This window comes from Canis lupus, chromosome 2 (assembly GCF_011100685.1).
Source record: "Canis lupus familiaris isolate Mischka breed German Shepherd chromosome 2, alternate assembly UU_Cfam_GSD_1.0, whole genome shotgun sequence".
In the NCBI taxonomy this organism is placed as follows: Eukaryota; Metazoa; Chordata; class Mammalia; order Carnivora; family Canidae; genus Canis; species Canis lupus.
The window spans coordinates 63,930,143-63,945,766 of NC_049223.1; the positions used below are offsets into that span (position 1 = coordinate 63,930,143).

The 15,624-nt window shown below is 47.5% G+C and overlaps 1 protein-coding gene across 1 annotated transcript in view; it reads right to left on the minus strand.

Moving 5' to 3' along the window:
• NOD2 (nucleotide binding oligomerization domain containing 2) overlaps window positions 1-13,682 on the minus strand; it is a 30,347-nt gene extending 16,665 nt beyond the window's left edge. The window contains 3 exon segments of the mRNA NM_001287039.1: window positions 1,283-3,098; window positions 5,621-5,726; window positions 13,216-13,682. Coding sequence (NP_001273968.1) covers window positions 1,283-3,098; window positions 5,621-5,726; window positions 13,216-13,674 — 2,381 coding nt within the window. The 5' untranslated portion in view covers window positions 13,675-13,682.
• Between the last annotated feature and the right edge of the window lie 1,942 nt (window positions 13,683-15,624).

A 15,624-nucleotide genomic window follows, 5' to 3' on the forward strand; every position in this document is an offset into this window, starting at 1 on the left:
TCCCTGCATGGAGCCTGCTTCTCCCTCCGCCTACGTCTCTGCCTCTCTCTCTCTCTCTGTCTCTCATGAATAAATAAATAAAATCTTAAAAAAAAAAAAGATATGCATATGTTTGTTCCAAAGAGAAAAAGAAACCTTGCTGCTCCACCCCAAGAAGCTATACCATCCTAATATATTCAAGGAGAGGCTTGTTTCTTGTTGAGGGCCAAGTAAGGGATAAACCAAAAGCCCCAGAAGGCTGGGAGTAGATTTTAACTTTAAGTGACCCCTTCTGCTTTCTGAGGTTTTAAATGGGGAGGAGGACATCCCCCTTTCAAGGCAGGAAGGGAAGCTGAGGAGCCTGAAACATGCTGGCTGCTAGACCCTCTGTGGCCCAAGACGTGGAGAGACCTCCACAGATGCTGGAACAGATGTTCCAAAGAGGGGAACCTCACACCTTCAGATGCAGTGCTAGAAGCAGTACAGGTGACGGCAAAACCTCATGTGGATGCCACACTGCACGAGGGATGAAAGGGTAGGTGCAAGTCTGCAGCTGCTTTCTAGCTCTTGCATCCTGACATTCTCATCTCATTGGGATTTTAAAATCTCTCATGGGACACAAGTCACCTTTAAATTTGGGGTGGTTCCTAACACGCACACACATATTTGCACAAAACTCTGCACGTCACTTCAAGGTCCTCATCGAGCTTGAAACCTAGCCACAGGCAGGTTGCTGGTGGGAACAAGGACCTGGCACCAGAAAGATATATGTTAATCCCAGGTCTGCCATTTCCTGTGTCACTCTAGACCAGTTACTTTGTTTCTCTGGGCCTCAAACGAGGATCACGGGGAGAATAACGTCCCTGCCAATGGCCCAGGGCGTGTGCAGAGATTAAAGGGATTAATTTCAGGTGCCTGGGTGACTCAGTCGGTTAAGCAACTGCCTTGGGCTCAGGTTGTGATCCCAGGGTCCTGGTATTGAGTCCCACATCAGGCTCCCTGCTCCATCTCTGCCTCCCCGCCCGCCCGCCCCCCCTTGAACGAATATTTTTTTTTAAATCTTTAAAAATAAAAAAATAAAGGGATTAATTCCAGGAAGTGTGTTACACAGCACCTGACACACAGGACACTCAATAAACCTGGCTGTCACTATGGCCATGAAGCTAAGGCCCAGACCAGGGAAGGGGTGGCAGCGGGGCTGGCTCCAGGCCGAGACCCCAGGAACCCAGCACCGTGCTCCCACCACACACCTCAGTGCCGGCCTGCCCACCACACCCCACCAGCACTGCCCTGCGACACTCACTAAAGAGCCTTGCAGACACTGAGGCACGGCAGCAGCTGCTCCACGCCAATGTCACCAACAGAGTTGTGGTCCAGCTGCAGGGCCACAGGCCGCCGGAGGTGCCGCAGCACAAAGGCCAGGGCAGCGCACTCGGGGGGGCCCACGCCGCAGAACGTCAGCTTCAGGTGCCCCACCGTTAGCCCACGCACCGCCTCCCGGGCCAGCCGCTCCTCCTGCATCTCGTACAGGCTCCGGATGAGCCAGAGGAAGCCAGGCATGGCATGCATGCTCTTGGCCTCCCCTGGCACAGCTGGTGGGATGGAGCGGAAGTGCTGGTGGAGGCTGCGGGACAGACAGCCCTGGGCCCGGCCCTGGAGCCGCAGCAGGGCCTCCTCATTGGCCTGGCACTCAGCCAGCAGGCCCCGGTGCTCCCGGGACAGCAGCCCCGCCAGGAAGGCTGCCGTGATCTGGAGGTTGTGCGGCTCAGCCTCCTGCAGCAAAGCTGCCAAGCTGCCCTCCTTGTGCTCTGAGCGCGGCACGCACGTTGTGGGCAGAAGCCTGGCCAGCAGCGAGCTGCGCGGCCCATGACAAATGAAGAGTTGTCTAAGCAAGGACGGTGACACGTCAGTGCTGAGCACAAGGTACAGGGCTGCAAAAAAACACTGGAAGGTGATGTGCAGGAATTCCAGGGGGGTGGTGCTCCCAGGCCCCACGCTCTTGGCATGCACCAGGAAGCCAAGAGAAATGTCCTCATCATCAATGTGTGCTGCCTGGAGCTGCTTGGCGGAGAACACGTAGCAGCACATGCCCAGACCCCAGAGAGCCAGCCGGCCCAGGTGCAGGAGGGTGGGGAGCCTGCCTCGAAGCAAGCGGGATCCCAGACTGTGGGGGACAGAGTCTGGCGGGGAGGCATGCAGCAGAAAATGCTGCAGGATCAGCAGGTACATGTCCGTGGAGGTCTTTGGGGACCCCCCGCCATGCAACAACAGCTCCTGGTGGCATTTGGACACCATCCATGAGACAACAGGAAGGTGGCACAAACCATGCAGGGCTGAGGTCGTTTTGAGCAGGCGGATGAGGCGGTCGGCCACCCCTGGCTCACGGTGGCACTTCCTCAGGTACAGCTCAATGCCCTCTTCTGAGAAGCCCTTCAGGTTGATTTCCAAGCGCAGGTACTTCCTGAGTAATGCCGACACTGCATCAGGACGGCTGGTCAACACCTTGCGGGCATTCTTTAGCAAGTTGCCCTGCAGAAGGTTGAACAGCAGATTCTGGACAGATGTGGGGTCGGTCGGAGAGCAGTGACGCTCATGATCTGAGAACCTGAACCTGAACTCATCAAAGCCATCGAAGGTTAAGAGGACACGGTTGGGGTGGTCAAGGAGGAACTGAAAGACTTCCTGTTGGCCAAAGTCAGGCCAACAGCAGTGTTCAAAGAGCAGCATCTGCACAGAGAGCGGCTTTGCCACGCACTGCAGCTGCCGACAGCTGAATGGGAAGACAAAGAGAAATTCCTGGAAGTCGCGCCCTGAAGCCCACAGCAGGTGCATTCGCTGCAGCAATGTGCTCTTACCACTGCCCGCCTCACCCACCACCAGCACAGTGTCTGCATCTTCATTGAGGTGGCCACAGGTACTGAAGAGTTCCTCCAGGCTTAGGGTAGCAGGGCTCTTCTGCGGGGACCTGGCCAGACCCATTTCTGTTCGGATCTCCAGAACATTCTCTGTATATATTTCCTCCAGGCAAAGATTCTCTGCCCCATCATAGGTGCTCAGAAAGCGAGACTGAGAAGATATCGTGGTCCTCAGCTTGGACATGTACTTCTTACATGCGGCATCTGGAAGACCGAAGAAGAGGCCAATGAGGTAGGATGGTAAGCAAGACGGGACCTGAGGGGGCTGCATGGGGAAATGTGATCTTAGGCATGGAGAGAAGAGCCAGTGCATGCGAGTTCTGGCTCTCCACTTATAAGCTATAACATTCCTAAGCCTGGGATTCCCCACTGTGAAGTGGAAAAATGGTGGTCTCTACATGGATCAATTAAGATAATTCATGTCAAGTGCTTCATTCAGTGTTTAGGCATTTAGATTAAATGTTAGCTAGTGGTATTATTATTACTACTGACATCAAGAACAGCTGTAAATTAGAAGGAGCACCAGGCTAGGATCAGAAGACCTGCATGCCAATGCCCATCTCACCATACTGGTTAGATGACCTTAGGTAAAGCCACTTCACCACTCAACCTCAACTGTGTCTTTCTAAAGAAAAACAGAAGGTGTGAAAGCCTAGCATCCCAGTTTCTGAAGTCAGATATGCCTGGGTTTGAAAGCTGGCTCTGTCATTAGCCTGCACAAGTCACTCATTTCCTTTCCTTCCTACTTACTTAGCTCCAAAATTGGGGACAATCCATACCTTGAAAAGACTGTTACAGAAAGACATGAGATAAAATAGAATTTAGAAGAATGTCTGACGTGGTAAACTCTCAAAAGATGGTATTTATTATCATGATTACTAACACGTTTGGTAGGCACAACAGCAGCGCCATGTCTTAATCCTCAGGATCCGTGAATATGTTACCTTACTTGCAAAAAAAGGGACTAGATAGATGTGATTAAGCTAAAGAGACAGGGACATTATCCTGGATGATCCAGGTCGACCTAGCCCTGTTTGGTCTCAGGATCACCAGGGTGCCAGGGTCAAGCACTTGGACAAGAGTCCTGCATCCAGATTCACTTCCCCATCTCCTTCGTGTAACCCTCGGCAACCTTCTTGCACTCAGGGTGTGTCCACAGGGCTGCTGTTTTTTCTTTACCATCCTAATAACCAATGTGAGCAAACCACTTTCTGTGTCAGGGTTCAGTTCCCCTTTTAAGGAATGGGGAAGTGGTAGTCCAGAGCCCCCAGGGTGGGGGGGGGGAACCTTAGAGCATCATGGCCTCACTGTTTCCAAACAAATATTCAAAACTAACAAGTAATTCTCACAGAGCACACAACATCCCAAAGCTATATTTATGGTCATCCAAAGCACCTGCCCTGTGTTTGTGTTTCATCTTCTGTTCTCAGAGCTGATGATTATCACTGCTCTTAATGCCCTCTGGAGATACCAGGAGCCCTGAATGGATACCATAAAATATAGACTTTCCTTTCTAATACCCTGAGTTCTAATGCAGGTTTTCCAGACACCACCACCAATATAAAATTCTCAAAAAAAAAAAAAAAAAAGTCTCTCTCATTTTAAAAACAGGCACACGTCAATTGTCAATTTTGGAATGGTCACCCTGGGGAATCTGACACCGTGTCATAGAGTTACAACACATGAAAGCTGGCTGTGCTTGATGATGTCAACAGCAAACTTTAACCAAGGGCCAACCCAAGCGCTGTGCTCTGTGCTGCGGAGCCCCTGCTGGGACACTGACGTCTGTGCTCTATTCTCAGGGAGGTGGTGCACACCAAAGTGCCAAGCACTGGCTTCTAGCCATCCTTCCCACAGGCATGCTTGCTGCCCAGAGGGTAGAGCCCAGGGTGGTAAATCTACCTGCCAGCACCACCCACAACTCGGGGGGGTGCCCACTGCCAATAAGCAATCCCTACAAAGATGTAGGAGTGAGATATGCCAGGCTTGCGCCTTCTCTTGACAACTGACAATCTCTTCTCCCAAGAAAAGGAAAGCAGCAGTGGAGACAGTATAAAACCAGATCCATCCTCCCACCTCGTTGCCCACCCTCCTTGCCCCAGTTTCCACTGTAAAGTGGAAAAAAATGACACCGATTTGTCAAGGTTGCCACAAAGGACAGATATCGTGAATAAAGCACCTGGCAGGATGCCTGCAATGTTTTAGCTGTGGTATCCAAGCCCCCACCACCACCACCTCACACGATTCCTGGGTTGGGTTGCTGACCATGTGCAATGAGAGATACCACATTATCTAAATCCATTTGGTCCTGGAGTTTCTGATAGTGAGTAGCTAAATTACAGAAATCAAGAGATAACAACCCTATCTCAAAAGTGGATCCTTTTCAGGACAGATAATAAGAGTTTGGCTAGCGAGGAACAGCTGTATTAGCTTCAGTGCGCAGTCGGCTCCAGTTATCACTGTGCAGCTCAGGAAGTCATAAAAGCTAACCCTAATATTACACATGGTAATCCTTTCAATCCTCCCAATAGCCCAGTGAGTCAGTGGTGCCGTTATCCTTGAAATCAGGAAACTAAGTCTTAGGGAGGCTTGAACAGCCCGTAAGTGAAATTCTAATGGATGCATCTTGCTCTGGAGTTTTGCTCTTCACTGTGAATCCCTATAGCCTTTCTTCCCCTTTCTGATGAACTGAGAACATATATATGCATATATATATATATATATACCTTCAGAAGGCATGGCCAACGGGACTGGCAATTCCTGAACATGTCGTAGAAGGAAGGCAGCCAACCCATTTGCCTTCACTGTGGCAAGATCGAGGAGCCTCCTTGCCTATGGGGAGATCAAGAGTCAGTATCTTTCCAGAAAAGCTGGTGGAGATGAAGTGGGAAGGTTTCTACCGATTACTACAATTTCATCTCCCTTCCACCACAACAAAAGGACAGAAAAACACCCAAACAGCAAGATGAGTTTGAAGAAGTCACCATGGTGTTGCGTGGTACACACCTACCTGGTCTGGCTCCCACTGAAACAGGAAGAAAAAAAGACATAAATCTATAAACCTGCAAGGATAGAAAAAACAATGCTGGATGCTAGAAATCGTTTGGAAGAGAGATGATTTCATGGAGCCCTAAGGCTTAAAATACCAGCACGAGTCTCACATTTTCACATTTTCATCTCCAATCTGAACAGTTGCCCTTGAAACTTGGACATACACATCTAAAACTGCCTACCCACCATCGCTACTTAGATGTCCCCTAATCACCTCCCACTTAACGTACCCAAAACCAAACTCATAATCTACACCCAGCCCTCAACTTGCAGCCTTCCTCCTTCCAGTTAATGTCAACTCCACCCTCCACCCTTCCACTTGCTCAGAATCACCCTTGAAGTCTTTCCTCTGCGATCCACCAACAAATCCTGTTGGCTTGAACACATTTTCAGAACAGCACAATAGAAGGATAATGCAAGACACAAAAACCAGAGATGTATTTGTAATTTTGAGTCTTCTAGTAGCCATATTTTTAAAGTAAAAAATAAATGAAATCAATTTTAATCATATACTTTATTTAGCCCAAAAGCCAGAATATGACCATTTCAACAGGTAACCAGTATTAAAAAATGAGATATTTTACATTATTTCTTTCATATTAAGTCTTTGGGAGAGAATCCCATGTGGACCAGCCACATTTCAAGTGCTGAAGAGCCACATGTGGCCAGTGTCTACCATACTCAATGCACAGCTAGAGAGCCCTGCCACTTCTTGTCACCTCCTCTATGCCACCATCCAAGCCAGTATCATTGCTCACCTGGAAAATAGCAAAGGCTGCCTAATTGGTGTCCCTGCTTCTGTCTCTGTCCCCATAATCTATTCTCAACACTGCAGGCAGAATGTTATTCTTCAAAAATAAAAGCCAGATCATACCTCCCCTGTGTACAAATGGCCCAACACCTCCCTTATTTTCTCAGAGCAAAAAGCCTAAGTTCAACAGTAAGGCTCCAAACAGACAAAAGTACTGTCTGTGACCATCAGGATTCTGCTTAGCTTCTCTGACCTCACATCCTATTGCTCTTCCCCAACTCATTCTACTCAGAACACCAGCCTTGGGTTCTCTGGAAATATCAAGCATGCTCCCACTTCTGGGCCTTTGCTGAGGCTGTCCCCTCCTCAATGCCGCCTGGAATGCCCTTCCTCCAGCGATCCACATGACCCATTCCCTCACCTCCTTTAAGCCTTTGCTTAAATATCACCTACTTGAGAACTCCCTGACTACTCTACTTAAAATTGTGATCGCTACCTCTACCTCCTATAACTTTCAACCCCCAAATCCACTCTACTTATTTTCTACAGCACACGTTGTCACCTTCCAATGTACTCTGTCATTTGCTTCCTTTTGCTTATTGTCCACCTTCAGGACAAGGATATTTGTCTGTTTTGTTCACTGATATACCCTCAACACCTAGAAGACTGCACGGCACAGAGCATGCATTCAAGGACTTATAAATGAATGAATAGTAATAGAAGAGCCCAGAAAACCAAATCCTAAACCAACAAATGGGCAGGCTGAAAACCACATAATATAATCTCATAATCTATAAAGATCTTTGGAATTAAGAGCATCGGGTACCTCCAGAACCAAAGGGGATGATTAAATTAAGGAGGGCTGAGTCAAAGTGGTTTATAATACAGATCTCTGGTTCCCTTTACCCACTCCAAGCCAACAGCAACTGTCCCTGTGCTGCCATGGCAAAGTGTGGAGATTTGTATCCCGGAAAGGCTAAAACAGGGTCCCTGGACTGGGAGGCACCAAGCATAGTAAAAGCAGTGAGTGTCATTCCCCAAAAGAAGGTTTAAATGACCATGTGCAAAATGAGTGCTGAACACAGAGACCTCTCCCCACCACTACCACCACCCAGCCCTCTTACTCACTGGGCTCCTGCAACTTTGGCAATCAGACCTTTACCTCCAGGCTGGAGGTCTGTGAAGTCTGCACTGGTCACTTGACCGACCTAGGAGACAAACACCCTTACTTCCCGAAATGTATACATTCAAACTCAAGGTAGACAAGTTTTACCTGAGGCTCTGAGTTCCAGTAAGTTTCAGAGAGTCTATTTCAGTCATGAGCAGCCAACTAAGGATGGTCATATGCCCAAAGAAAGCATCTATATGGAAAACTGAGGACAAATAAGTGAGGAAGGGGAAAGCAACTTGTAAGATAAAAAGGTTATGCAAGGTAGAAAAAAATCTGCCCTCCACTTACAAACAAACAATACTGTATCAGTGTGGTCCTTAAGTAAGAAAAGAAATTGCATCCATAAAACAAGAACAGAATGCTATAATAAGAAACATTTAAAAACAGCTCTTGGTGGGATGCCTGGGTGGCTCAGTGGTTGAAAGTCTGACTTTGCTCAGGGTGTGATCCTAGGGTTCTAGAATCGAGTCCCACCATTGGCTCCCCATAGAGAGCCTGCTTCTCTCCCTGCCTGTGTCTCTGCCTCTCTGTGTGTGTCTCTCATGAATAAAAACATAAAATATTTTCTAAAAATAGTTATTAGAAATTAAAAGTGATAGAAAATATGAAAAATGCAAGGGTTTAAAGATTACGTTGAAGATGTTATAGACGAAGTAATGCAAAAAAGACAACAGAGATAAAAAATGGACGAGAAAGAGAAGAAAATTAGGGAACCAGTCCAGGAGTCCTAAAATTCAAATAGTTGTTTCATAAAGAGAAAAAAGAGAAAAGAGAAAGAAATCACCAATAGAGTAATCAAAAATTTCCAGAACACAAGAGAATCTGATTTTTCAGATTGAAAGCACCCCTCAAGTGCCCAGTACAATGGAAAAACATTAAAGCACATCACTGTGACATTTCAGAATGTTAGGGGGCCAGAAGAAAATTTCACAAGTTTCCAGAAAGAGTTAGAAAAAGAGTTTTGGAATTCTAGCAATTCTTCCATGGAAGAAGGTAGTTAAGGGAGTAATCATCTCAAAATTCTGAAGGAAAATGATGACCAATCTAGAATTTTATACCCAGCCAAACAACTGATCAAATATGAGGAAACTTTTAGCTTAAAATTTTAGCTCCAACATACTCATTTTACAGTATGAGGGAGATATTATCTTCCAGAATAGAACAACAAATCAAGAAAAAGGACGACATATCACTCAGGATAGAGGAAAACCAATGTAAGAGAACTATGAAGGGAGGGGCACCTGGTTGGCTCAGTTGGTTAAGCATCTGCCTTCAGCTCAAGTCTTGATCCTAGGCTCCTGAGATTAAGCCCAACATCAGGCTCTCTCCTTAGCAGGGAGCCTGTTTCTCCCTCTCCCTGCCACTCCTCCTGCTTGTTCTCTCTGTCAAATAAATAAAATCTTGTGAAAAAAAAAAAAGGATTATGAAGGGAAATCTCAGTATGTTTGCTCTATTATAAGAGGGCTGTCAGTCGAGGTGGACTGGAGCAAAGTGACTCAAGACTCAGACAAGGGCAAATATTTCCTAGATATCCAGGTAGACCTGGCTCTAATATTTATCTATATTTGGCTTGTCTGTACCACAGGTTAATATCATTCTTTCTCTCAATCCCTGTGGCCTAGGTCAGCTGAGGACACCCATTTCATCCCACAGAAGTGTTTGACCTTGCCCTATTCCTGGGAGTTTGGAGAGCCTTTGACAAGCTTACAACTGAATATACAGAGCGGCCCGTTTCCTCTGACTGTATTCCTGCTGGACATCCGGCCCCTGACTCATACTCACTGTACCAGATCCTCCAGCTATAGTGAATACTCTATTTCTCAGGACTCACTCAATAACCCTGCCCACTGACTTCCCAGCATGAGCCCTTATAAAGCCTCCAAAAGGTAAAGCCAAGACCAACTCCCTGAGGCCCTGTTCAGCTTCCCTGCTCCCCAGAGCCTGCATCCAAGAAAGATTGGTAGGACCACCCTTTCCTGCCACCATTATGCTAGTGCTTGTAAGAAGCTTTTAAAAACAAAACACATTGTTTGGAAAATTATTGCATAAGGTGGTAAAACTATGATGAGAAGCAAAGAAATGACTGAACACAAAGGTCAGGCTAGTGGTGGCAATGGAGAAAAGTACTAGTAACATTCTATGTGTTCGTGTGAGTGATGGGAACATGTTTATACCACAACATAGGAAATTTTACATTTTTCTGCAGGCATGCTACATTTCCCAAGTTAAAGGTGTTAGAGGGAATATTGGAAGAGTCAAGCAATTCAGTCTGATACCTGGCCCTAACAACTTCAGCAGGTGCAGGAAACAGAAGGGCAGCTGGTTTTATTAGCCTTAGGTTTGTTAGCAACCCTTACACCACCTGTGAGAGTTCGCCACATGAATCCCCACATTTCATGTCAGAAAGAGAAGATCATTCATTCACTCTGGAGACAATCAGGCCTGGATTCAAACTCTAGCTGGGCCACCTCCCAGATGGGTGGTTTGTTCATTGTTAAGAAACAGGATAGCCAACACTACACCCTTAGAAGGTCGTGGTATGGCTTAGAGATAACTGTAAAGGGCTACGGCAGTGCCTGGCATGTGGCAGGCACTCACTCAGTAAATAGCAACAGTGGGGATTTTAGGGATATAGTTCTTCAACTTGCATTTTGTTGCATTCCACAGCATTTTTAAATCCCCAATTTCCAATCCATGACAACCACCTCTTTATAGGAGATTACAAGGTCAGTTTATGAGAGCAAACAAAGCAGTTCCGGGTTGGGGGGTTATGTTAGTTGGACATACCACAAGGGCCACCCACACTAAATCAGAAATTCAGCCACTGAAGGAAAGCCATCAAGTTAGAGAACCACAGGATGCCAGAGAACCATACAATACCTCAAAAAAGGCTCAGAGACAGCTAGATTCCAAAAACGTAAACCTCAGCCAGCCCAGTCCCTTTGTAAACCCCTGCAACCTTCAGATCTACTGCCTACCACATGCTCTGCTCACAGCCCCAGGCATTGGCACTTCTGCTATCCACTGGACCTTTATTTTTTTTTAAGATTTTATTTATTTATTCATGAGAGACACAGAGAGGCAGAGATACAAGCAGAAGGAGAAGCAGGCTCCCCGTGGGGAGCCCGATGTGGGACTTGATCCCAGGAACCCAGGATCACACCCTGAGCTGAAGGCAGATGCTCAACCACTGAGCCACCCAGGTGCCCCCCACCCAGCCCTTTCTTAAGATGGAGTCTTATCTCATGGAAATGCAACCTTTCTTCTTTCCTAATATAAGTATTTAAGGTTACAAATTTTCCTCTATGTTCCCTACTCTAGTTGTATGCCATAAATTCTTATAAATCAGATTCTCATTCCTGTTTGGTTCTGAATATTTTCTGATTTCCTTTATGATTTCTTCTTTGGCCTATGCGTTACTCTATTTTCTTGTTTCATTAATCCAAATACCTCTTCTGTGCATGCCCTATCGCCCCTAGGCCTGAGGCTGCCTTCCCTAAACTGCTCAGAGCATCCAGACCAGACCACACTGTTGAGCACTTGATCAAAGATGACAAGACACAATCCTTAACCTTCCCATATGGGCTGATTTGATCTCCACAACAGATCACAAAAGACATCAGGGTAGGTGTAACAGCTAGTATGTTTTCTGTAATCCCCACAGGGCCAGGCTCAAGGAGCTGGTGCTCAGGGTAGAACTGTAAGCTTCCTGTGCACTAATGAGTAACAAAGGGGACCACATCACGTGTGCTCTATAAATACCCAACCACCTCGAGTCAGCTTTAAAACAGCCTTGAGGACACACTAGCTTATTCTGTCTCAAGGTAGACTCACCTAAACACCAAATACATTTTTTAGTAGACAAATAAAAACTAGAAAGTCCCCCAGTCCAGCCCATCCTAACACTGCCATTTAATTCCAATTCATTCATTCACTCATTCATTCAATAACTGATGTGTTTCATTAACAAGTATTTATTAACTTAAAAAAAAAACAAAAAACAAGTATTTATTGAGTGCCTATTTATTGAGCACAAGAAACTTTAAGAGCTTGGTACACGGTAGGTATCTCAATAGATTCTGACCTACGGGCACCTGGGTGGCTCAGTCAGTTAAGCATCTGCCTTCAGCTCAGGTCATGATCTCAGGGTCCTGGGATCAAGCTCCACATCAGGCTCCCTGCTCAGCAGGGAGTCTGCTTCTCCCTCTCCCTCTGCCCCCTGCCCTGCTTCTGTTTATTCTCTCTCTCTCTCTCAAATAAATACTCTTTTAAAAACATGAAAATAAATAAATAGATTCTGACTGAATAAATGAATGAATAAATTAACAGTGAATGAGTCAAGGTACTGGGTCCAACAGGGCACTTTCATGCCATCAAACCACTTTTCTGGGCACCAGTTCTCCAATATATAAAGTGGAATGTCAGTGACTGTTTCATCTTATCACAGAGCCCTGTGGATGGCTGTTTGGGCTAAAATTAATAAAGAGTTTCAAAACCACCCAACAGACACTTTCCTGGTCTCATGGAATGGCATTTTTAGAGGGAGTTATACCCCAACTCTGAAATGTCTATGAGCCAATCCAAGTTCATATCAAAAATCCAAGACATACATTTAAACATTAGTTCATGGTATACTAATTATTAATGATTAATAAATAAATGTTAAGTTATCTATTAAAAACAATGTAATAGGGCAGCCCTGGTGGCTCAACGGTTTAGCCTGGGTTCAGCCCAGGGTGTTATCCTGGAGACTTGGGATCGAGTCCCACGTCAGGCTCCCTGCATGGAGCCTGCTTCTCCCTCTGCCTCTCTCTCTCTCTCGCTCTCTCTCTCTCTCTGTGTGTGTGTGTGTGTGTTCTAATAAATAAATAAAATCTTTAAAAAAAGAAAAAAAATAAAAATAAAAACAACGTAATAATTATTTACGGAATACAAATACAATTTAATCTGTTGAGCTGTTAATTTAAGACGCCAAAAAGCATACAAATACAGAATATCATTGATAACACAACTGATGGTGGCCAATGGGAATGTGAACGAGTGGTTCCTCTGTGCTAGACACTGTTGTTTTACGTGAATCAACCCCCTGACTCCTCCCGAGAACCTTACTGATGTTTCACAGATGAGAAAAAGAGACAGGGGACATTAAGGAGGGAGATTTTCCATAGAGAAGCCCCAAAGTCACAGAGAGCAGACCCTGAACAACTTGTATCTGCCAGTTATCTTGTTAAGGGGAATGCCATCACCTCTGTCTCCCCATGGGGCTGACTCCCCAAAAACAAACCAGTCTTGGTGACTAAGCACCTTTTTCCCGTGAATTCTGATTACCCAAGACAGAAGTGCCTTACCCGCTGGGAGGATGTGAAGATGGGCAACCTGATTTCATCACGTTCGTACTGGCTGATGAAACCCTGCTCCCACGCCAGATTCAGCACATCCTCCACGTGGCTGTAGAGTCTCCTGACGATGGCTGGCCGGTGACTCTGCAGGTCACGGGCTGGGTGGGGCGAGTGGGGGTCCCAGCAGCTGGAAAGCTCTAGAGCCTGGCAGTCAGTCTGGGCCTCCCGGACAGCTGCGACCAGCTGTTCACAGCCCCAAGTGCCCTTATTCCAGACGGTGTCCAGGAGGCGCCTGGCCAAGTAGGAGAGGGGCTGCCCCAGGAGGCTGAGGCCCTCGTAGTCTTCCCAGGAGAGGACTTCCCAGGAAAGCAGCCAGTCCAGGATGCTCTCGAAGCCCTCCAGGGACCCCGAGACCAGGAGCCCCACCAGCTGGCTCCTCTGAGTTTGGAAAGCCTCCTGTGTGCACATTTCATAACCTGGGGAGGAGAGTGTGGTCAGTGCCGGACCCAGGGAGGACCCAGGGAGGTAGATGAGTGCAGTGCCCAGAGAAAGTGAAAGCAGGCAGGGGCAGTGGAGGGGGGTGAGTAACAAGTCAGCCCCACCCCAAGTCTGAAGAGGCCATGGATCTACTGGGACATTCCCCAGTCCAAGCTCCTCACTGTATGATGTTCAGACTGAGGCCCACAGAAGGCAAGAAATTGGCTCGGGGACAGCCCCGGTGGTGCAGCGGTTTAGCGCCGCCTGCAGCCCCGGGCGTGATCCTGGGGACTCAGGATCGAGTCCTGCGTCGGGCTTCCTGCATGGAGCCTGCTTCTCCCTCTGCCTGTGTCTCTGCCTCTCTCTGTGTCTCAATAAATAAATAAAATCTTAAAAAAAAAAAAAAAAAGAAAGAAAGAAATTGGCTCGAGCTCCCACAGAGAGTTTGAAGTGGCCAGGAATTCAATCAAGGCTCCTGGTTTCCACATCCGCACTTCATCCCTGGCTTACAAAGGCTTATTAGTAAGGCTTGAGCTGATAGTCGGGGCAGTGTCTCCCAAAGGATCTGGAAACTAACTCTCTTTGGGACCTCATGAGAGGGCTCCCCACTGCTGGTTAGATTCAGGCTGATGGCCATGTGCTTTCCTGTAACAGCTGAAGCATCTGCAACGTGCTGGCCCCATTCTAAGTGCTTCCACATGAGAATTCATTCAACCCTCCCAACCACTCTGAAATAGGTACTAGATCAGTCCCATTTTACAGATGAAGAAACCAAGGCACAGAGAGGCCAAGTGACTTGTACAAGGGTTCTCAGCCAGATGAGGTGGAGCCGGGGTTTGAGCCCAAGCAGTGCGATTCCAGAATGCATGCCCGTAATTCCCCCATATTTGGGTTCCCCCACAGGGGCCCCAAGCCCATGCCTGCTAGGGTAACCCCCTGCGACCCCCAAGGGCAGACCAGATCATTGCTATAAAGATGTCAACCCAGGTGAAGCAAAAATCAGAGTGCACCCTAAGTCATTTCAAAGCTCAAGGGAGCACAGACCCCAATTGTCACTACCTCCTTCCCAACAGCCCCCAGGCCCACACTTCCCTCTCACTCCCTCACCACTAGAGCTTACATGCTGTCACCTCTGTCATTGGCTTGCTCTAGGCTCAGCTTTCAGACTCTGGGCTCTGGGAGTTTGAGGGGAAGGGATTTCTGCAAGCTCGAAGCCCCAGGAGGGTCCCCAAGCAGGACAGAAAATCTCTCAGCAGAGTCCCTTCTGCAACTGTCATAGGACCCAGGGAGGTGAACAAGTGCAGTGCCCAGAGAAAGTGAAAGCAAAAAGGAAAAAAAAAAAAAGAGGAACACCTCCTTCTTTTTATAAAATACGGACACACTGAAATACTCAAGGGAGCAGATGCCAAGGCGCTTGGAGATTTTGCATCTCTCCTATTTGCTGTTTATGTGTCTCTCCCCCTTCTTGGCCCAAGTAGAAGCCTGGGTCTTACTCATCCTGGCATCCCTAAGCTTGGCACAGGGCTGAGCCTCAGGGAGGCATGGTGGGAATGCTCATGAATCAAAAATCCACCAAGGAAAGGGAGGGGCTAGAACATTCTGTGCCTGCCCTCATGTGCCAGCCAAAGGAAGTGAAAGGAGACATCTCCGACTCAGACTGCTGCCAGCACTCAGGATGGAAGCCTTGGGCTGGCCAGGTGAGGAGACAAAGGCAAGGCAAGGTCGCCTGTATGTCAGGCAGCTTATGAGGGCATCCCCGATGCAGAGGCTGCTCTAAGGCAGTTCTCTCTGGCCAAGCAGGCCTCCGCCCTGTGCCCACTGTCAGGCAGAGGAGTCAGGAGGGTAGATATGGGGAGGGGGAGAGGAGAGAACAGGTAGGAAAGCTCTGGACTTGGCCCTGGCATGGCTCTTGGCTCTGGAAACCCCAGCTCCCCTGCAATC